General features: G+C 40.3%; 1 protein-coding gene across 1 annotated transcript in view; it reads left to right on the top strand.

The window, feature by feature from the left end:
* The window catches only part of LOC126215067 (protein timeless homolog), a 506,610-nt gene that overhangs the window by 59,705 nt on the left and 422,324 nt on the right, over positions 1 to 24,581 (top strand). The window contains exon 15 of the mRNA XM_049941715.1: positions 4,951 to 5,048. Coding sequence (XP_049797672.1) covers positions 4,951 to 5,048 — 98 coding nt within the window. The remainder of the gene's footprint in view (positions 1 to 4,950; positions 5,049 to 24,581) is intronic.

Raw genomic sequence — 24,581 nt, 5'->3', positions numbered from 1 at the left:
GTAGAGCACTTGCCCGCGAAAGGCAAAGGTCCCGAGTTCGAGTCTCGGTCCAGCACACAGTTTTAATCCGCCAGGAAATTTCATATCAGTGCACACTCCGCTGCAGAGTGAAAATCTAGTTCTGGAAACATCCCCCAGGCTGTGGCTGAGCTATGTCTCTGCAATATCCTTTCTTTCAGGAGTGCTGGTTCTGCAAAGTTCGCAGGAGAGCTTCTGTAAAGTTTGGAAGGTAGGATAGGAGGTACTGGCAGAAGTGAAGCTGTGAGGACGGGGCGTGAGTCGTTCTTGGGTAGCTCAGTTGGTAGAGCACTTGCCCGCGAAAGGCAAAGGTTCCGAGTTCGAGTCTCGGCCCAGCACACAGTTTTAATCTGCCAGGAAGTTTCATATCAGCGCACACTCCACTGCAGAGTGAAAATTTCATTCTATATGAAATGTGTTCATATCCTTTTGCAATTACTATTTTTTTAATCCCAATAAAAAGACTACACTAACAACGAAAAACTGCTCTATACCACACCACCACCTTGTCCATACTTCACTGTCGGCACTATACGTGATGGCAGGTAACGTTCTTAAGGCATTTGCTAAAACCAAACCCTTTCATTGGATTGCCACAAAGTAAAATGTGCGTGTAGTGTGCAATAGTCCACTGTCCACTGGTTTTATTCTTTACACCACCTCAACTGTTGCTTACGAGGATTTGCTCGGCCAATGTGACCCATTCTTTTTAACTTTTTATGCACAGTCATTGAACTTCTGGTAGCACTGTGCAACTCACAAGCTGTTACTCCCACTGATTGAACAATTGTTTACAACCACCCTCTGTAATGATTGACAGTCCATGTCCATGAGTACACGAGATCTGCCTCATCTCAGTCAGCTGTGGTTGTTCCTTTGTGTTACCAGTCACATTATGAACAGTTGACATGGGCACATTTATAAGGGTAGTAATATCTCTGATGGATTTGTTACTCAGGTGATATCCAGTGACTAATCTGTCCGAAGTTACTGAGCTCTACTGACTGACCGCTTCTGACGTTACTGGTTCTCTGCTGACAATGAAAACACAACTGTTGAAGTACTTTGAAACAAACAATTTATTTAACAATGCTCAGTTTCGATTTAGAACAGGTAAATCAACCATTAAAGCTGTAGACAGTATCATCAACGAGATTGTTACCAATTTCAAGCTACATTTAATTACTTGTATTACACTCTTAGACCTCAGTAAGGCTTTCGACACTATTTCGCATGAGATCTTATTTTCTAAGTTAAAACTATACAGATTAAAGGGCTCACAGTTATCGCTAATAGAATCGTACCTTGATAATAGACAGCAAATGGTCATAATTGAGAACCAACTATCAGACATACTCAAAATTGAAACTGGAGCTATTCAAGGATCAGTAATTGGCCCATTTCTCTTTCTAGTGTATATCAATGACCTCCCACATAACTTGCCAGACAAATCAATTCTGTATGCTGACAACATCACCTTAATAACATCAGACGGAAATCTGGAAACTTTACAGGACAAAAATACCGACATGGTAGAAAACTCCACCACATGGCTGCAAAGCAATAAATTAGTCTTAAATGGCAATAAAACAGAGACAATATATTTTCATTTGAGTAAGTTGAAACCAGGAGGAACGATAAACACATCTGCTATGAATTTATTTAGACCCGAATTTGAACTGGGGCGAACATACGCAACAACTACGCAAGAAACTGTCCAGAGTAATTTTTTTATTGCGCAAACTTAGGACTTGTGTCAGTAAGAGCCAAATGTTAGAGGCATATTATGCCTTTTTCCACTCGCACCTGGTCTATGGCATAATACTTTGGGGGAACTCTTCAGGGACTCAGGAAGTTTTTAAGTGATAGAAGAGGGCAGTTAGGGGTATAAAGGGCTTACCCGTCAATGAATCATGCAGACCAGTATTCAAGGAGCTGGAAATAATGACTCTCTCTGCAATATTCATATACCACTGTCTGATAGACAGCAAAGAAAATCAGAGTAACTTCACAGTAAGGGGGGAGGTACATTCACACAACACAAGAAATAAACATTACATTGACATGCCCCAGGTAAGGCTAAAGAAAACCCAAAACTGCCATAACTACATGGGGATTAAGCTACTCAACAAACTGCCTATAACACTGAGGGAAATGCCAGCACAGCAACTAGGGAAGAAACTAAGAAATTGGCTGATTCTGAGTACAACCTACAATGTTCTGGAATTCGAAGAAAACTTGAGACGCCTCCAGAATGAATGATGATTATAGCATGTAGTGAAAATATAGGCAGTATTGTATTCTGTGACAAATTTGATCCAAAGAGATGTATAACTGTAAGTACTTTTCTTTTGTGTATATTTTTTAAAAATTATTTGGTACCTTAAAAAAAACCTGTATGTATGTATTGTATTGTGTTTTGGTACCTTTTCTTGTATTTTTTGACACTGTCCATTACAACACTTAGTTGTTTAACGACAATAAAATTTGATTTGATTTGAATACCCTACACCTACTTTTATACTGATGTATCTGCGTCTTTAGACATTACTTAAGATGTTGGGATACTGCTGATGAGATGGTTTGCAATATGTACAAGAAGCATGAGGGAACATCAAGGATGGAAGGCTAAGAATTAAGTACTTGGGTTAGAAAGGGTATGGGGGATGCAGCCTTCTTCTGCTACTGTTCAACCTGTATATTAAAGAAGCAAATAACAGAAATATGTGGAAGGCAATTGTGGACTGTGGGGCAACCAGGAAGGAAGGGTTTGAGTCATGGTGTTACAGAAGGATTACCGTATTTACTCGAATCTAAGCCGCACTCGAATCTAAGCCGCACCTGAAAAATGAGACTCGAAATCAAGGAAAAAAAAATTTCCCGAATCTAAGCCGCACCTGAAATTTGAGACTCGAAATTCAAGGGGAGAGAAAAGTTTTAGGTCCCACCTCCAAATAGAAACAAAGTTCGTCTAATTGTAATATGAGACACAATTTAGGTCGAATGAATGACGATACAGCTGCAGTAGTTTGGTTCGAGTCGTAAGCTTAGCAGTTAAGGTTTACCAGGTACCCATTGCTATGCGTCAGGCGCTCCGTCCGTATTTATACGGGTACCCTTCCTTTTTCACGTGCTTCGTCTGCTTTGAATTGATTGCTTATTTTTCTTTGATCTGATAAGCGCCGTTTTCTTTGTTATAGGTGTTTACGTCACTCTAAGCTGAAAATGCATTACTGTACTGTGTCATGCATTGTTTGTCGCATTCTGATTGTGCGTGTTTACGGCCTGTCGCCGCTCGCGGCATGGCCTGCTTTTGTGCGCGCTACCGCCGCTTACAAATAAAAAATAGAGAGGAATCGTCTCATTAGCGAAACATTTGTTGTTACTTACACTACTGCTTTCTTTGATAATGATCAACAAGAACCAAATAATAGACTGCGTATGATAGATGATGTTCTGAACGAAATTTTAGCGAAATTTTTCTCCGTTTGAAAATGTTTGCAGGCGGCTTTTTAGTTCATTACATTCTGCACAGAAATTAGAGTCATCTTAGATTTAAAAATCTAGTCAATTGCCGTGCTTCATTTCTGACTGTATCACTATTAGGCATAAGAATAATACGAATATAAACATTACATGATATGTATATTCTTCCGCGTTTGCTGTTGTCTCACTCTAGTTTCGTAGTTTATTAGGCAGACAGGATTTAAATGAGATAGTAGCAAACACGAAACAATACATGGCAAAATGTTTATATTCGTATTATTCTTATGGTGAAGAGAATACTGCATGTGATTCACAATTCATAAAAGTTCCTATTAGCAACCATCTCTTCTCACAGGTAGGAAAAAATTCAGAACGCAGAGGTGGCCATATTGACAAACATCCCAAACAGTCTTGCCAGTCGCATTTTTGTAGTACATTGAAATGCAGCTACATTCGAAGATGAACAATACGGAATTTGTATTTACTTCGTTGGATAATGTACCAAAATGCAGTGGTCGAAACTCGGGGCGGAGGAAAAAGGCTCGTCTTCAACCTTTTTTTAATGACGCAGAGGTTTTGGTGCCAGTATTTATCTTTGTGCCTACAAATCATGGCCTTGTACCGCTACATATATTCGACGGCAGAAGTTAGTTGTGGCGGCACCCACCAACATTTTTCAGAACTCCCGCGTGCTTTGCACTCGATTCTAAGCCGCAGGCGGTTTTTTGGATTACAGAAACCGGAAAAAAAGTGCGGCTTAGATTCGAGTAAATACTGTAGTCATCCACAGAATCATTGAGTACAGGAATATGGTGAAAATGTGGACAAGAAGAAGGGGTGGGGTGGTAGGATTTGTGTTAAGGCAACAGGGTAACTTCCATGGTACTTGAGGGTAAAAACTGTAGGGTAAAACAGACACTGGAATATATTCAACAAGTAATCACATACTTTGGATGTAAACACTACTCTGAAATGAGGAGATTCACGTGAAAGAGGAAGTTGTCCAAGAAATGAGGGGGAGGGGGGGGGGGGGAGAGTTACAAGCAGTAGTGCAGCATCCTGAAATTCAGACTGTGCATAATCCTTTCCAAAATAAGCTGATGTTGACACCCTGTGACTCTAACATGGATTCATTCAACTGCTACAAGTTGGAAGAGGATGAAGCACAGAATGAGATGTCCTCAATCAACCAGATACAAACACCACACAAAAATGTGTTGTTCAATATAGCCAGTCATTGCCTTATGGTATAGTCTTTTTTTATTCATACTTATATTATCAGGTAATAAGATTTTCTTAGAATTGCTTCTTGTTTGTTTTTGCTTCATCAGTTGGCCAGTATGAACTTTTGCTCAAGATAGATTACAGACATGAGAATCCTGCTCTAAATACAAACACACAAGTGGAATTTAATTTCTGTAACGTGTGAATATATTTGTCTTTCAGGGAAGTATGGCCAGAAAACGATGTTTTTGGTGCAGCTAATGCTTCACTCACTGATGAGTACGATATCTTCAGGGACATTTATATTGCAGACTTGAATCGTGAGTACATAATTGTTTGAACTTATTGTTTTTAAAGAGTGTGTAATTATTTTCTGTGGGAGAAGATTGGAAGAGGCTTTGTGAACAACCTGCATAAGCAGAAACATTTCAGGAAGAAGAAGAGGAATAAGAAGAAGAAGAGCAGCAACAACAGTAATAACAACAACATGCAATAGACATTAAATAACATCCTTTTCTATTTGGTTTTGTGGGCGGGCGTATTGTTGAATTTATTGTGAGGTTTAGCATTCAGTTTCTCAAGGGAGGTATGACATTTATATTTAAATTAACAGTAAACAAAGCTTAGGAAGAAACTGGTAGAATAATATGTGAATACAGGTGTGGTTGATCCTGTGCCCAGCCCACTTTAAAGGCTCGTTAAGGTAAGTGAAGAAATGTAAGGACATATTTTACTTGTTGTGGCTTGTTATGATTGAGGCAAGAATATTTTATGATGCTCCATTGAAACAATATCTCCCAGAAAAGTGCAAACAAATTTGTGCAGGATCTGTGGATGCTACTGATTTGGGAGCACATTTGTGCTTCACCTTCTTTTCTCATTACTCTAACTCCGTAGAATTCTTACCTGAAGACTCAATACTGTGTTACTTATTGACAGTATTGTGAAACAAAATTTGACTCATTTTTTGAAGATTTACGTAGTGCAGATTCCGATGCTGTTCCGTTATGGTATACTGTATTGCCAGGCTATGGAATACTGAGTATAAAATTTATTGGACATCAGCTTTTTACCTGTTCCTTTTATAAAGATCTTACTTTCGACCCACTATTTTTTGCAACAGACTATACAGGTCAGTTCGTTTATTATTTACCATAACTTTAGGATAAGTCATAATGTTTTAAAATGTAAACTTCACCATTTTGTTTTATTGACACCTGATCAATGCAACATGCTTTGAGTACGAATTCATTCTCTTACCTCTTTTTGTTTCTTGCTAATGTAGCCTATGAAAATTACATGTTGCAGTTTCTTTTTCTCTTTTTCATTTTTTTCCCTAATTTGTGGAAAATGTGCAGCCATCCCCAGAACTATAAACTTCATAGTCACATAGAAATAACCTCAGAGAACGATGAATTTTTTTTAATGATTAGATGTACATATTAAAAGGTTGTCATGCCACATGCCATAAAAACTGCAAATTTTACCAAAAAAGATGCTACATTTTCTTGAGCCTACTCATTACTCAGTCTTTATACAAATTATCTGAAAAGTTCAGTTAGCTAATAGCAATTAGCAATTCATTGTAAATCTACATGACAAATAGTAATGTACTGTAAACTAGACTCATGATTTACAGTTGTGTTTCTTTGACAAATACCATCGAAATCAAGTGCTTAGTGCTTAGAAATTGACCGTTAACAAAAAGTGATTCCCCGCCCCTGTCAATGGATTTGCTTGTTTTTTTCTTTTGGCTCTGTTTAATCTTTCAGCAAATGAGTTGTTCTTTTGAAAAATAGCACCATTTTGACCCCTATATTTAAGGTGTTTCTCGACATTATTTATCTTTTACCACACAATTCGATAATTACAAAATCTGCGGTTTCTTTCTTAGCCGTGTGGCCCATATTTGACAACCCATCAGATAGAACTGATAAGGCAGTTACCATAGACATGAAATAAAAAATAACTCTATTCACGTGTTAGGGAAGACTTTCGTCGTGGTCAAAACTAATGCTTGTACCAAGAACTCTACTTGACTGATGTGTTGTGCGATTGTGTCTGTTGGCGACATTCTGTAAGCAAGAAATTTCCTCTTCAAGGCCATTTTATTAACTGCAGATCGCTGTTCATGAATAGTCTTTAGTCTGGCCCACATTTCCGCTGCATTTGTGCACGTCATAACAGATTGCAATTGTTCAAATTCCATCGCAGTAGATAGAATGAGCATCGCCTTTGCATTTAAGTCATCCCAAGCGGTTTGACTCTCACCAGCTTCATTTGGCCTCGGTTTCCCCTCGACGATATCAAGCATGTTTTTAGCACAAAAAATAATTTGCAACTCATATTTCCACAGTTGGAAATTTTTACCATCAAATTTCTGGATACTGTACATTATCCATCTTTGTATAGGCTGAATGTAAGTCAAACTTATAATACTCAGTGCAAAATGAGAATGAAGATTTTCCACAGTAGACCAGCAAAAGACAGCGGTTCCAGAACTTGAGTGTCACAGTTCATGCGAATAAAGCTCCGATCAAAAGCAGTGAATTCACAGAACAGAAACAGATACCATATGTATGCGTTTGCCTGGCCCCGTAGCCTGATGTCTTTATTATATTTGGCAGAAAATCACAGAGCGAAATACGGTAAAGAACTTATTGCTCCCTTCTTTATTGCAGCAAAAATATATATAATAGAGGGAAACATTCCACGTGGGAAAAATATATCTAAAAACAAAGCTTGTGTCTGTATATGTGTGGATGGATATGTGTGTGTGTGTGTGTGTGTGTGTGTGTGTGTGTGTGTGTGTGTGTGTGTGTGTGTGTGTGTGTGTGTGTGCGAGTGTATACCCGTCCTTTTTTCCCTCTAAGGAAAGTCTTTCCACTCCCGGGATTGGAATGACTCCTTACCCTCTCCCTTAAAACCCACATCCTTTCGTCTTTCTCTCTCCTTCCCTCTTTCCTGACGAGGCAACCGTTGGTTGCGAAAGCTAGAATTTTGTGTGTTTGTTTGTGTTTGTTTGTGTGTCCATCGACGTGCCAGCGCTTTCGTTTGGTAAGTCACATCATCTTTATATATATATATATATATATATATATATATATATATATAATCTAAAAACAAAGATGATGTGACTTACCAAATAAAAGTGCTGGCAGGTTGACAGACACACAAACAAACACAAACATACACACAAAATTCAAGCTTTCGCAACAAACTGTTGCCTCATCAGGAAAGTGGGAAGGAGAGGGAAAGACGAAAGGATGTGGGTTTTAAGGGAGAGGGTAAGGAGTCATTCCAATCCCGGGAGCGGAAAGACCCACCCTAGGGGGTATGTATATGTATGGATGGATATGTGTGTGTGTGTGCGCGAGTGTATACCCGTCCTTTTTTCCCCCTAGGGTGGGTCTTTCCGCTCCCGGGATTGGAATGACTCCTTACCCTCTCCCTTAAAACCCACATCCTTTCGTCTTTCCATCTCCTTCCCTCTTTCCTGATGAGGCAACAGTTTGTTGCGATAGCTTGAATTTTGTGTGTATGTTTGTGTTTGTTTGTGTGTCTGTCGACCTGCCAGCACTTTCATTTGGTAAGTCACATCATCTTTGTTTTTAGATATATTTTTCCCACGTGGAATGTTTCCCTCTATTATATTGAATCTGTTGTTTGTTATAATTCAACAGCCTCCCTGACAATGGAGCCAAAGGGGGATGACCCAAATCGATATAAGTTTTAGAATTCACCAAAGCTGCTGTTGCACCTGTGTCCACCTGTGTTTGTTAAACACACATACACTTCACTGTATAACTTGCTTGGAGACACCGTTACTGCTAACACACTGTTCACATCCACATTCATTTCATCCTCACTCAGGTTCAGCAATGTGTCCTTTTTTATGGCATCTATTAGATGTTGCCCAGGGAAACATTCCAAGTGGGAAACGTGTATCTAAAAACAAAGATGATGTGACTTACCAAACGAAAGCGCTGGCACGTCGATAGACGTGTGTATGTCTGTGTGTCTATCGACGTGCCAGCGCTTTCGTTTGGTAAGTCACATCATCTTTGTATATATATATATATATATATCGTGTGAGTGCGCCAAATATTTATGTTCATTCTGTGAGTGGTCATGTTCTGTGACATTATAAAATTATATATGTATATATAATTTTATAATGTCACAGAACATATATATGTATATATATAATTTTATAATGTCACAGAACATGACCACTCACAGATTGAACATAAATATTTGGTGCACTCACACGACAAAAACTGAAAATGAAGCCACTAAAAAAAACTCAATACAGCAAGCTCACTGCTGTCAACAGAATTACAACTTTTTAGTGATTTGATCAATTCTGTAATCTTCTTAGGGGTTGTGTTTTTGGAACTAAAGTCTTTAGTTCAAGGGCATAACACGCAGAACCTAGCTTCTCAGTTAGTTTATGTGAGTGTTGACTCTGTTTTAAATTGTCATCAAATTCAGCTACAAGATGTTACTCGGGTGTGCCACAATCCAGTCGGCATGCACATTCATGTGTGTTGAGAAAACATTTAGGGGCACTCCATGCAACACGAGCTCGGTGCATCCCCACTGGAAGCAGTCGTGCAGGCTGCCACCGTGTAGAATTCATGAGGCGGGGCAACGAAGGCCGGCAGAGCACGTGGGAGGAGAGAGGGAGAACAGGGCCCAGTCCCGGAGCCGCTGAATTATCAAGTTGAGCTCAGCACACTCCCTCGAGTGCCCTGTGTACACGTGCGTGAGAGGTCACTACACTACATATGTACTGTGTGCGATGCATCGGATGTTTTGGGGGAGACTTTATTGGTCCCCAGATGTGTAATGCTGAGTTGTATTCACTGACAGGCAGTGTGCGATTTGTGCTTTTACCAGTGGGAGGGATGCCTTAGGGTGTTAGTATAATTACATATGTTACTAGCTTGGACCGTGGCGTTACCCATGGTTAAACAGTTATTTATAAATAGATGTTAATGCCGAAACTCACTATTCACGCGTATGCACTATCAGAAAAGCCATCCCTTGTTATATCTTTAAAAGTACATTATAGGTAAAGCTTATTTACAAAATCATCTACATACAGGTATACGAGGGGAATCCAAAAAGTAAAGGTACATTTGTGAAAAGCTGTACTTATTCTGATGATAGAAAACTGAAACATGCGTTATTTTTCTACGTAACATCCCTGGACTTCAATGCAGTTTTCCTGACGTTTTACGAGTTTTTTTATTTCATCAGAAAATATGTTTATCGATTGCATCTGTAACCAATTTTGCACCACAGCAATGACGTCTTCATCACTTTCAAATCTTCTTCCCTGTAGTGCTTCCGTTAAGGGTCCAAACATGTGAAAATCACTTGGAGCCAGGTCTGGACTGTATGGTGGATGTTCCAGCACCTCGAATCTCAACTGCTTTATTGCGTCGGCTGTCTGTTTGGCAGAATGTGGGCGATCGTTATCTTGCTGCAGGATGACACCTCTTCACAGTTTTCCACGGCGTTTGGATCTGATAGCAGGTTTTAGTATCGTACGCAACACATCACATCCACCATACAATACAGACCTGGCTCTAAAGCCTCGTTTATGCTGGGGCGACGTCTTCCAACATTGTGGCATGTTACGGAAATGTGGCGTGCGTCGTCTTGTCATTTAGTTCTAAATGTGTTGAAATGCTTATCTACTACATAAAACTTCTTCAAAATTAATAAGCAAACATATTAATAGTATTAATAGTAAGACTGTATTAAAAGCTTTCAGTGTTCGGCTCCGCAAATTTAAATTATATGTAAAGTTTTACTCCAGTGCGTGGGAAATAAACATCCCAGGTTGGGATGCATATACTAAAACCAGAGGAGGGGATGGTCTGATCCAGAGGGGGGGAAATCCCCCCATCCCCCCCAGCAAATCGCACACTGCTGACAGGAGATCTGTCGAATCAATATGAATGAATTGCACAAAATGCAGTGATGTGTTATTAGTGAAGCAGGCCCAGAAAGGGAAGTGTATTGGGACATTCCCTGGTTATGTTGAATATTAATTACTTTACAGACCATGTTATCTGTTACCTCACATTTCTTGTTGGTGATGGAGTTATCTGCAGTGAAGTACTCACAAGGAATGGGAGGGAGAGAGGGGGGGGGGGTGCTGCACAAGTATCCAGTCAGATTGTGATAAGTGGTGCAATAACAGGCAACTTCCCATAATTTTTTACAGAATATGAGAAAAATACAGGCAGCCTACAAAAGTGGTTATGACCCATTCTAAAATATTACCTAAGTATGTGGGAAATAACCCACAAAAATGTCCAGTTAGATCTTTATACATATCAAAGCAGTGAAAAGACTGGCAACTTGCTTTAAATATTCAGAAATCTTGCACGATGTAGTCCCGAACAATCAGTCTTTCCTTCTCATCCTGTCCGGTAAGTCTCCCCTGAACCGAGGTTCTGGTTGACTCCTTTGAACTGTATCCCTTTTCCTAAACCTCACTAGTCCTTTTTCTTTACACCTCTTCCTCCCCTTTCAACCCTTCCACCTGACAAAGAAGCCACTGGCTCCAAAAGCTTGCATATGAAATACTTTTTATATGTCTGAGGCAATACTGACCTTACGACTTACCGTACAAGAAAGATTAAGGAAAGGCAAACCCACATTTCTAGGATTTGTAGACTTAGAGAAAGCTTTTGACAATGTTGACTGGAATACTCTCTTTCAAATTCTAAAGGTGGCAGGGGTAAAATACAGGGAGCGAAAGGCTATTTACAATTTGTACAAAAACCAGATGGCAGTTATAGGAGTCGAGAGGCATGAAAAGGGACCATTGGTTGGGAGGGGAGTGAGAGAGGGTTGTAGCCTATCCCCAATGTTATTCAATCTGTATATTGAGCAAGCAGTAAAGGAAACAAAAGAAAAATTCGGAGTAGGTATTAAAATCCATGGAGAAGAAATTAAAACTTTGAGGTTCACCGTTGACATTGTAATTCTGTCAGACAGCAAAGGACTTGGAAGAGCAGTTGAACGGAATGGACAGTGTCTTGAAAGGAGGGTTTAAGATCAACATCAACAAAAGCAAAACGAGGATAATTGAATGTAGTCGAATTAAGTCGGGTGATACTGAGGGAATTAGATTAGAAAATAAGACACTTAAAGTAGTAAAGGAGCTTTGCTATTTGGGGAGCAAAATAACTGATGATGGTCAAAGTAGATATAAAATGTAGACTGGCAATGGGAAGGAAAGCGTTTCTGAAGAAGAGAAATTTGTTAACATCAAGTATAGATTTAAGTGTCAGGAATTCGTTTCTGAAAGTATTTGTATGGAGTGTAGCCATGTGTGGAAGTGAAACATGGACGATAAATAGTTTGGACAAGAAGAGAATAGAAGCTTTCGAAATGTGGTGCTACAGATTAATGCTGAAGATTAGATGGGTAGATCACATAACTAATCAGGAGGTATTGAATAGAATTGGAGAGAAGCGTAGTTTGTGGCACAACTTGACAAGAAGAAGGGACCGGTTGGTAGGATATGTTCTGAGGCATCAGGGGATCACAAATTTAGCATTGGAGGGCAGTGTGGAGGGTAAAAATTGTAGAGGGAGACCAAGAGATGAATACACTAAGCAGATTCAGAAGGATGTAGGTTGCAGTAAGTACTGGGAGATTAAGAAGCTTGCACAGGATAGAGTAGCATGGAGAGCTGCATCAAACCAGTCTCAGGACTGAAGACCACAACAACAACAACAACAGCAACAACAACATATCTGTTCTCCAGCTGCCACTTGATGAACAGCTTTTTTTATCTATCCAGTTACGTTATGTTAAGAATAATAAATACTTTTTTTTTCAAACTTGTAAAATATGAAGTGCACAACTAGATTACAGTATTTACAAAGGTGAACATAAAGTTCTCCCCCATCCCCCAGCCTTTGATTGGTATAGTTAATGTTAGACCTAAGGAAAATTCAATTGAGAAAGCTGATAAATTGTGACAGAATTGCTGGGCAACACGTGTTTTCGTTACGCGAAATGTGCAGTACTGTCAATCAATGCACATTAAAGTAAAAATGACTGCACGGTCCTAGTTTTTAGGACTGTTACTTCCTTCCTCAGGAAGATATTTTTACATACTCTTGTCCTCTTATCCTGGGATATGAGATGACCTCCCCTTCCTTTTATCCTCCCCCAACCTGTTCCTCTCCGTCACTTTTACGTTCGTGTGTTGGTAGTATTACACATTTCACCTCCAGGCCATCAATTATTGATGTTAGATCTGGAACACTCATAACTCCAACTGTAAATAATAATAATAAATAATAACTTCTTGTTCAGTTTCACAGACTTATCATGATTTTTATTCATTTATTTATTTTTCAATTTAGAACTGGGCAGTAACCCCCTCACCCTCAATTCTGTAAACAATTGAACATGTATAAAACAACTTCATATGCCTCATTATTTTACGAAAGAGGTAATATGTTAAATATTTGATATTAAGCATGTAAGCAAGAAGCAGCTTCAAGAAGGTTCTTTAATATGACATATTTTGTTAAACATGTAATTTAAGGTTATAACATTTTATTGCGTACAGTACGACAATATTTTAAATTTGTCAGCATTTAAATGAAATACTTAAAATACAACTTTAGTTGCCCCTGGAAGGTGTTAGATATAGTCAATCTGAAAATGGGACTTTGTGCTTGCGTGCCTGTACGTCTGTTTTAGCCATTTAGTAATATAAGTTTTAATGAGGGAGCACATGTATTTCAATACTGTGAGGAGCTGCGTTTAAAACAGAGATTTTACAGGACTAATATTTGTTGGGCAATCTTTGCAAATCATCCCTTGGCATTTAACTTGTCACACATCTTTGGTAATAATAATAATAATAAAATTACTATTGTTATAACTGGTTATTATTATTATTATTATTATTATTATTATTATTATTTTCGATTATTCCCATTTAAGAGAGCGTTTGAACTTGAATTCCTTTATGATGATTGTTTATGTTTTTTCTGAGCCCAAATTTTCTTCATGTGTTCACTGTGTTGTTTCTTTCGCTCCGCTGTCCATTTGCATCCTGTTCTCTTCTGTGTTGTGGTGTCAAATTTATGTTTTTTGATGATGTTCCTGAATTCAGTTCTATTTTCTGCATAATTTACTGTTATGTGTGCTTGTCTGAGGTCCTCTTCAACTTCTTTTATCCATTTTGTTTTTCCCCTGCCTGAGTTGATGACTTTAAGAATTCGCTTTGAAATTCTGTTTTCATTCATCCTGTGGATATGTCCGTAGAACTGCATTCTTCTTTTCCTTATTGTATCTGTAATCTTGTCTGTGTATTTATATAATTCTGATGTTGGTCTCTTCTTCCAGATTCCTTGCTCTTGTATCGGGCCAAAAATTTTCCTGAGAATTTTCCTTTCTTGTTTCTCTATTTCTTTGATTTTAGTTTGCCCACCTATTTGTGTTGTTTCAGATGCATACAGTGCCTCCGGAAGTACGACGGTGTTGTAGTGCCTCAATTTTGCGTTAATGGATATGGACTTTTTGTTATAATAGTTCCACGTGAGTTTATATGCTTTCTGTAGTTTTTTTATTCTTTCCTCATTGGCCTTTAGGTTGATCCCTGATGGCTGGATGATTTCTCCCAGGTACTTAAAATGTGGTACTTGTACAATTTTCCCATGGGTTGTCACAATAGGCAATTTGTCTTGTGGCACTCTTTCTATGTACTGGGTTTTCTCATATGAGATTTGCAGGCCGGTTCTTTGTGCAATTTCGTGTAATTTCTCTATGGCGTTAGTAGCTTCTTTTCTATTATTTGTGAGGATTGCAAGGTCATCTGCAAAAGCTAAACACTTCACATTGAATCTATTATCTTTTCTAATGCCAATTTGGATTCCTTTGACTTCTTTTTCCCATGTCCTGATAATTTTTTCAAGAATGATATTAAAGAGTAATGGTGAAAGTCCGTCACCCTGTTATTATTGGTTATTATTATTATTATTATTATTATTATTATTACAGTTACTACTACTACTAATACTGATACTATCATTTGATGCTACTGAGACAGACTGTTTCAAAAAGCTGCAGTTCTTGTATATTTTGTTAGGAAAATAATTCCTAGTTGAAAAGCAAAAGAACTGATTTAACTGTTCTTGAATACAAAATGTATGGTATTTATCCAAAGCACACTGTAATCGGATCATAAACCAATGATTACATTGGTTAGCGTATGACAAACAGTGCAAGCAATCTGTTAAATGCTGATATTTGTCTCTAAGAACCACCCTCACTAGTTAATAATCATGCAATCAGTCTATCAGCTGATTTACAACCGAGCCTAGTCACTTGATTTTTCACTGAAAAATGAGTAACTGCAAATGTGTCTGGGTCTCATTAATATTATTTGATAACATCTAACATTCTAGTACACTTTCAAGCCACCGACTTATTATTAATTAAGATAATATGATAGAAATTCCTTTATTATGTTTGTGTTGTTTTGCTGTCAGACAGTGAACACAAGTGTATTAGTCACTTATAGTGTTGGGGATCTGAAAGAGGAGGAAGGAGCTTGGTGTTGTTTCCTTATTTTATGAGAGTGAAGCAGAAATACAGAAATAATTATTCTCAAGTGTCTATATTTGCCTGCAGTCAATACACCATCATTCATAAGAAATGTAATTTTATACTATGAAACAGTAGCAAAAATCCTTTCATCTTTACTCCCGAGAATATGCAAACGTCTCCACATACATTCGGTAGGGAGCTTTGTACAAACATTGTTACTACCACATTTCCGACAGTGAATATTTGTCATCACTGAAGTTTAAAAAAAGTCAGGGCAAAAATATGCCATTTGTCTTTGCTTTATGACAGCCTCGTAATTTCAAGATAATAAATTCAAATTCTACAAGCTTAAAATAGGCTCCGACTTACATCAGAACGTATGATAAAAAGTTATTGGGTCTGATGATAAGACTATCTCTCACAGATACACTAATTTTTTTACATAATTTTCCTTCAACCAAAAAATTATTTGATATCTGCATTGCAGTTGAAATCAATCATGCATTTTTTGTATGTTCAGTCTATGTTCTCAGTGCAGATTTTTGTTTTTAGCAGTTTGTCTTATTTCAGACTATTTGTATTACCTCACCTCTTAAGCTGTAAAGAACTGAATGTCGCAAACATTTAAATAGTCACATTGAGGTATGGCAATGTTTGCTGTGGTTGATCGTCACATCATCCTTAACACAGTTGGTTTTGCTTTTGCACTGAGGTGTCTCATTTTCTGTTTGTTTGACTTATTCTAAGGTTTGTCCATGGATAACATTTAGTTTTCACACTTGTTAAGACTGTAAATGTAAAATATATAAAACAGTTCAGTGAAATATTTTCTATTAAAAATAATTACACTTACAGAAGAATTTGCATATTTCAAATCTCTTTACAGTAAACAATCTGGGAAGCACATTTACACACATTGTTGTCTGGTAGAAGAAAAGCTTTTGTAAAAAAATATACAGCTTTTTTGGCACAATATTTTGTAGGGGAAAAATTTCTTACAATACAATTACATAGACACCTGGGAATGCAAGATAGACTGGAGGATTTTAACATTTCTGTACTTTACACTGTTCTTTCTTTTTATATATATAAGAAGTCCTTAAATGTATGAAGTGATGTAGTGTGCACTTGGAAATTTACCAAAATTGTGTTAGTAGAACATGTATGTCCACCATGCACTGTTATCGGCACAATTTGTTTATAAAACTTTTGTGATGAATGTGTGAAATGACAATTTGGTACCACTTTTCAAGTTCAGATCATTTAGTTGAAATAAAAATTTTAATGTGATGATGAAAGTTCAATCTAATTACTCTGGAAATCTGTCTAGTTTGTATCATTACAAACGTAGCACATATAATAACTGTAAGAGAGAAAGGTAATGCTAATGTGTTGTATTATTGCATTAAAATGTATTACAATTTCCTGACATCTTGTTGCAACATAGTACACCTCCCTACTACTTAAAAGCCTGTGCAGAGAACATATCACTTAATCTACAGTGTTACAAGTCCTTCATCTGCTCTTTAAAGTAAAACATTTAAATCATTTACTTGAAGGGGATATTTTCAACACAGCCACACCATAAACTTTGAAGTGCCACGATATTTTCGGATCGTATGTACTTGTACTCTCAAAAGACATACTAGTATATTAATCAGGTTCTTCTGACAAGCTGTTTGGTCAATATTAGTGTGCATAAAGAAGAGAAACATAAAGGTCTTTTAAAGTGAGATCATTCTCTGGTAGTGTATACTTATTGTGAGTCTGTTATTAAATAGTACTGCAGTATGTGAAAAATACATACTAGTACTACCACAATTTAATCTACCAAAACACTCTCATAGCAACAGGAATTGAAAACCAAAATAAGGAGTTAACACACGACTATTAAATTGTCACTCTTCCTCAGAAACTTTGAAGTTTTCTGGAATGCAGCACAACCTGTATGTTGAAGAGTGAAACTGTTGAAAATATGTTGTTGTATGAAGTGTATATCCTGAAGGCTGTTGTTATCCGTGATGATGCAGTTGGCATGTAAATGGTTTTTCAGTGGACAGCAGTTAGAACAGCTGCAGCACATTTAACCAGCAAATTGTATCTCATAATTCTCACTCTTGATGGCAGATACATTTCCACATATGCATTTATACGACACAGATCTAAGTTAGTGTGTATTGTTTTACAGGAATTGATCTGTAGATGTGTTACTGTTCTCACACTTCCCGCTGGATGATTTTTATTTTTGATGCCTGTTACAAAAGTCTTCGAATATCTCTTTCAGTTTGATGGAATTTTATTTTTAATACTGTTTCCATGTCCAGTTATTATTGAGTTGATAGGTGGAAAGCCACATATTTATCATTCTGATTTATTGTGAAATATATGTAATGGAGTGATGTGATGACAATGGTTATGCAGTGTCTACAGATGGTGTGGTTAATAGACAGATATACATCCAATAACTGCTTCTTTGTGAAACGGTTAAATATAAAAACATTTTCTTTTGTGCGTTTTTGTTTCCTTGACATTCTTTCTCTTGGCCTGTCTGCTCCACTTCATTCATTTCCAGCAAGTACAACAGTATAAATTCTATCAGCACTGTTTGCTGTTCCATTGGTAATACATTCATTGAATGGGTCTTATATTTTTCTCTGTATGTGCAAATAACTAGTTGTCATGCATTATACTCTCGCCTATTCTCTGTAGGTTATAGATTCGAAGAGCGCTATGAAATCACCACATTGACACTGCATGGTGGTTATATTATGATTTATCAGACATTTAGTAACTAATGCCAAGAGACATTTGTGTTCCATGTACTTTCTAGATTTCTTCTGGAGCTTTCACTGCCCATTCATCTAAAATATTCACTTTTAAATATTACTTTAGCATTGTAGCCTCATTTGAGATGATGACAGTGCCATTATTATGAATGTTTCCATATAAAACACATCAGTTTTCATATGTCATCTGCTTGACTACCATATTCGTAATCTTAATACTGATATAGCAGCTCACAAGGCCTCTTACTATGAGTTTACATGTGATTTATGGCTTCTGGAGGAAATTGTCAAAATAATTTCCAGATATCCATCAATCATGAAAAGATGATTTGATGGGTATTATTTCAACTTATTGTCAATGTTGACCTTGCTTTATATTCCATTTGGAACCTGTTGAACATCTGGTTTAAATGGAGAGTCACCGATTACATTATAGCTCTTTTTATGTTTCATAAGATGCAGTGCAATTCCAATATTATGCAGAGGTGATTTCATTGGTTCGTGTTTGTGTGTATTGCGCTTTTTTGATGAAGAATTGTGGAAGGCTTGGAATTCTTATAGGTGTATTGGTTGACTTCTTGCTCTGCCAACACTTCTGTTGTGATGTTGTGTTTGTGGTACTTCGAGGCACCTGATATATCAGTCAGGCTGTTTGGTGGTATATTGCCCAAAACATTTGGCTGTAATTTTTATATTCTGATTATTACATTACCCAATGTCAGAATAATTGACATCTGCTTGCTGTAATGCTGAAGTCTCACAAAAATTTTACTGTGGGTGTCGGATCATGTGACAGTGAACCTTTGCAATTGGATAATCCCGGTTTGTGAAATGGACGTTAACATTCCACAAATATGGTTTTCTTGTTTCTTTGCACCCCCCATTTGTTTGGAGGTAATGACTCACATCTATGAAAGTGTCATACAACAGAACTTTTTGAAATCTCAGGTATCTCTCGCAAGCAGTGGAATGTTTGCCGCATCGGGCCTTCGTGACGATCGTCACCAGAGTTCTGTCATGGTACGCACTTCGATATCCTCGTCTGCCCCGCCACCAAATCCATAGTCGTCTTCCTCGCGTTGCCTGCTGTAACCGCCAAATGCTACGGTGTTGCTCCCACTCGCACCTGCCGCTCGCTTGGCAGCCAGGTGTGGCAGTGCGGCGCCAAGGGCAGCGACGAGAGCAGCCCCGACGGCGAGGAGTACAAACATGCCGGGGTGAGAACCGCTGTGCGCTGTCGAGGGCAGCTCTTCGTCCTCAGCCTCCTCGTCACCCACTTGGCGACTGTAGAATGCTTCCCTTTCGTTTCCAGGTCTATCCCCTCTGTGTCCCAACTCCAGAAATGCTTCTGTGATACGCCCGTTTCCGGCAGGGGCCAGCTCCCCATCTACAAATGTCCCTTCAGCAGTAGTCCTGTATCCTTCCGCTTTCAACATCGTGCTCTCACGGGTCCTTACACCCTCATCATCTTCGTCTGAACTCTCAGTCGATTCGCGGAGGACTTTCGATATACGTTGCCGTATCACTTCAGAGGCATCCTTGCCAATTTCTTGAGTTGTTCTTCCTCCCTCTCCTAAAGTAGCTACAGATGTTGGCCGTTGCCAGACAGTAAGCAGTGAATCGCTAAGTGACTGACTTTGATGCCCAGATACTGTGCTCACGAAGTTATCGTCACTATGATCTTCAGGGTGACTGTAAGACCTGTTTGGGCCCATAGTTTCCCTGTATTCATTCACAGTTGCACTGGTCCCTACAATATCCTTTCCATGGTTACCAACATTACTGTGACTCCCATCCACCGAATGTGTTACTTCAATTGAATGAGGCCCTTCTTGTTCTAATGAATCGTCCTTTGCTGTTATGTTGTCAGTATCTTCATTGACGAGATTATACGTTACCAGCCCACTATTAGCATTTGGTGGGGTGCCACGTCTTGAGTTAATTCTTATCCTCTTTTGTACTCCACTCTTGTGTAACAGTTCATCTGATCTGCGAGTGGCAACAAGCAATGTGTTTGGATTTGGTGTCGTGGGTGTGCCTTTTCTACTAGGTTCTGTCTCAGAAGAAAGGGTGCCAATGTTTGAAGCAGTGCTCGTACTAAGCACCTCGCGAGCAGCTTTGCCGGCCTCAGCAACTGGCTGTTTCTCTGTGATAGCAAAATTATTTGTCTCAGTAATTTGCCACCTCTCATTGTCTTCCAAATTGGTCGGTGTTTCTGCTGTCGAAGACATGTGATGAGAATAATTGCTTGTTTTACCAATTGTTGTTGCTAAGGTGCCTGGAAGTTCACTGCTACTTCCTTCCACTTCATATTCCACAGCCATCTTATTGTCATACGTTCCATTTATAACACCAGCCAGACCAGTATCAGCATAATGTTGTGTTTTCGCATGTTTTCCTGCTTTTTCTGACTTGGGGATCAGCTCCAAAACAGGATTCTGCGTTGTCAATACATTTAAAGAAGGGTGCTCCTTTCGAGCAGTAGTTTTGGCCACGCTTTGTGGTTGAGCATTGTGAATTTCTCCCTGTCTTAATAAATTGGCAGTAACTTCTGGCCAAGTGGCTGTCGTCTGCTCATCTTTGTAATGGACAGCATAGAATGGACTGCTAACAGTTCCAACATGGTCATGTGTACCTTGTTCATTTTGTGCCTTTTGAACACTGTTATTAGGGTCCAGATTCTCTCTTTTTTCATTGAATGTTGTTGCCTTCCTCATGTATTGTTCATCCTGCTCTTTTGGCCAAGGAATCCGGCCAACTTGACTTCTTGTTGGGGCTTTCCACAGTCTCACTGATGCCTGTGGTGTTTTCTGATGTTTTCTTGACATCACATTTTGCTTTGAATGGGTAATAGACAGCTCATCTTGAGGTTTCATTGTAGGACGAGTATAGGCAGTACGATTTTGCCTTTCCTTTGTGATACGTATAGACCATGTCGTCTGCTTTTCATCAGTGTTCATTCTGGTTGGAACTGTTGTACCGGATGGATGTTGTCCTGGTTTACTGTGTAATACTCTCTGTGACCCACTGGCTAAAATATTCTTTTTTGTGGCTGTGCTGGCAGATGAACTTACATTCAACAATTTGATTACCCTGATTACATGTGATGCTGCCTTGACAGAACGGAGTGTGGTGACATCAGCAGGTCGCGGTCGTGTAGTGTTTTCACTGTGCGATGTTAGAACTGTGATATTGAGTATTACTCTGCTTTCCCCTGGACGAACTAGACTCCCCTCATTTGAATGTGTTTGTTGCACTGTTTCATTTAGTGCGTGCACTGCAGTATTTTTGTGAGGCTGTGGCTGGGATAGGTGAGTAACTTCTGTGACAGTGGATGTCTGCATGTCCAGAGGCACTGTCACAGGAGATAATCCACATGGTTGTTCTACTTGTCCAAGTAGAGGATTGCTCTGTGCTTGTCCTAAACATTCTATGGCAGTGCTTGCAAGTGTTGCTTTGGTATCTGGCAGGGAACCGACAGTAGTAACACTATTACTAGCATTAGTATTAAGAGACATACTTGGGGTAGTAAGATGGATGAGTGAACTTATTGAGACAGTCTGGATGTCTGTAGACATAGTCACTCCTGATAATGTTGCTGGGGGCAGCCATTCAGATGTAGTCACAGTGTCACTGGTTGGTGATACAGAACTGTCAGATGGTGATCCATACCTTTGACCGGAACTTCCATCGCTGTCTGAAGTGCTGAATGATCTACTGGCCTTCGTCTGGCTGTCAGAGTCGTAGGCAAAATGAGTGTCAGTGACGGGTCGATGTGGTGCAGCAGGTTGATGTGGTGCAGCTGTTGCCGGTGACAAAGTAGTGACGAGTCTGGTGTTACCATTCTTGTCTCGACGAGTTGACGCACCTCTGCCCATTGTAGTGTGTTGCCCGCCAGTTGAAAATTCTCTGCTGGGGACTGTAGTGGCCAGTTGTTGAGGCTGAAGATTCTTCGGTGGAATTGTGGTGGTAGGAGGATGGAATAGTACGGTGTGTGTTGTGTAAGGTCTAGACGGGGTTATTTGTGCAGGGGGAGGCTTTTGCCACCCTTTTAGGCTTCTAGTTAGTTTCTCTTCCGTAAGCTGATTGACTGTCATGCCCCGCAGTGGCGGTGGTTCAGCACAAAATGCTTTGGCTCCAATGTTGTCCTGTTGTTTGTCTCGATCATTCACTTCCGACAGCTGGTGAAGCCACTGTGCCAACCACAGTACCTCCTCCATTGTGCAGCTCCAAGGGTTGCCTGCCAGATGTAAGAGTCTGAGACGAGGGAGGAGGAGTGGCAAATCAGGCCGCAGCTGGGTCAGGCCCACATTTTCCAGGTTGAGCTCTCTGAGCTGTCCACAAGCAGCCAGTGTTGCAGAATCCTCAAGCAGACCACGAGCCAGCTCTGGACTGCCGTCTAACTGAAGAAGCTCCAGTCGCTCAGGTGCAGCAACTGGGAAGGCTGTGGATGTGTAGTCTGTGGAGGTGTCCCATGTTAGGTTCGAAAGGCGTAGGTTTGTGAGACCGAGAGGACCAGATATCAGTGGCAGTGGGGAAACTAGGGGATTCCCAGATAGGTCCAGTTCTTGAAGTGACGGCAGAGCTGAGAAAGTTCCGTGGACAATGTTTGTGATATGGCAGTATGTAAGTGATAAAACTCTCAATCTGGGCAGGCCTCGGAAATCGGCCGGTGTCAGCTCGGTGATGGGATTGTAATCCAGTGTCAGGAGCTTCAGACCAGCTGGTAGACTGCGAGGCACAAAATTTAAAGCATTACCAGCTAGTAGCAGTGTGGCAAGCAGTTCGAGGCGTCCCAGCGCATCTTCCTCCACTTCAGAGAGTCCATTGTGGCGCAAGTCAAGCAGTGCCAGCAGTGGGTAACTATCCGCATCTCCACAGCGTACAGTTGTGACGGCATTGTCCGCGAGGTGCAGTGTTCTCACAGATTGCGTCAGTGCCTCTGGGAGACGAGTCAGGGCTGCTGCCGTAGCATCCACTGCTCGCAGTCGCCCACCGGCCAAAAGCAGTCTGCGAAGTGGTGCATTGCGTGATACATCCAGTTCAGCAAGAGATGATAGCGCTAGTGCCGGTGCTGGGAGTGCCGACAGCGCATTTTCACTCAAGTCCAATTTTTGTAACGATACCAATGGGGCAAAGCAATCATCTGCAAGTGCACGGAGTCTATTTGCTGACAAGTTGAGGTGTAGTAACACCACAAGACCATCCAACCACCCAGCCTCCAGGCACTCCAATTTATTGGCGCTCAAGTCGAGCCGCTCCAGTGATGTTACACCATTGAATGCACCACGTTCCATGTCGACGATGGCGTTGAATGCCAGGTCTAACACTAAAAGTGCCGACAGTCCAGTAAATGCCCCTTTGTGGAGCTTCTGCATTCCATTCCCCCTAAGATGCAGCTCTTCCAGTGCTGACAGACCCGAGAAGCTTCCCGCAGTCAAATTATTGTGTGAAAGATCCAGTCTGATAAGCCCTGAGAGACCACGGAAGGATTCTGCATGCAGTTCAGCTAATGCATTTCCTGACAGGTTGAGTAGCTCCAAAGCGGGCAGATATTGAAAGGCCCCTGCCTCTAGGAAGCTTATATTATTGGATGACAAATCGAGTGTGAGAAGGGCTGGCAGTCCGACGTTTCCGTACCACGTCGTACGGACTGTAGTCAGCCTGTTTTTCGACAGGTCGATGTGCTCCAGCAGTGGCAGAGACGACAGGGCTCCATCGTCGATGGCTGCCACAGCGTTGCCGGACACGTCTAGCACTCTGAGGACAGCCAGCCTCGTCGAGAGCCAATCGGAGCGGAGGGTGTCCAATAGGTTCCCTCGGAGTTGCAGACGTTGGAGAGTTGGCGGAAGGCTGGTCGTCTCGATGCGGCGGACCAAACAGTAGGACACGTCCATCTCCTCCAGGCGAACAAAGTTGCGGAAGGCACCACGCCGCAAGGTCTGTAGGTGGCACTGGCGTACGTGGAGAGCCACAATATTCGACAAAGGGCTGGAAACGGCATCCGCTGTCATCACCGAAGAACCACCTCCGTAGAGTGCCGCCATCACGTCTGTGCAGACACCAGCTGCATGGGCACAAGTACACCACGTCCCATTGCTGGCGTCATTCCAGACTCCAGGACTGATCTCGAGTCTGCCGTGCCCCGGTCTGCCTCCAGCACCGAGCACTACCAACAAGAGGAGAGTACAAATCGTAGTTACCGTTCCAGGACTCATGTCTGCCTTTGGAGGTCACCGTGGTTTGCCTACTTCCGACTGTCCATGTCCCAGCACGGTTTCCATTTTATGAGAGACGAAACTCTGGCCCAGACTGTTCAAGTGCTGTCTATAATAGTTCATCACTTCAAAGTCAAGTGCTTCATGCTTCGAGTAATTTTAGACTACTGACCATTATAGTATTCCTTTTTGTCCTCTTCAGGGCTCTGTTGTCAATGATCTGAGATGACCTTACAGGAAATGCCAGGTC

The sequence above is a fragment of the Schistocerca nitens genome, chromosome 12 (genome assembly GCF_023898315.1).
Source record: "Schistocerca nitens isolate TAMUIC-IGC-003100 chromosome 12, iqSchNite1.1, whole genome shotgun sequence".
Taxonomy (NCBI): domain Eukaryota; kingdom Metazoa; phylum Arthropoda; class Insecta; order Orthoptera; family Acrididae; genus Schistocerca; species Schistocerca nitens.
Note: the sequence above shows the minus strand (reverse complement) of the source record. Positions and strands in the feature narration are given on the sequence as shown.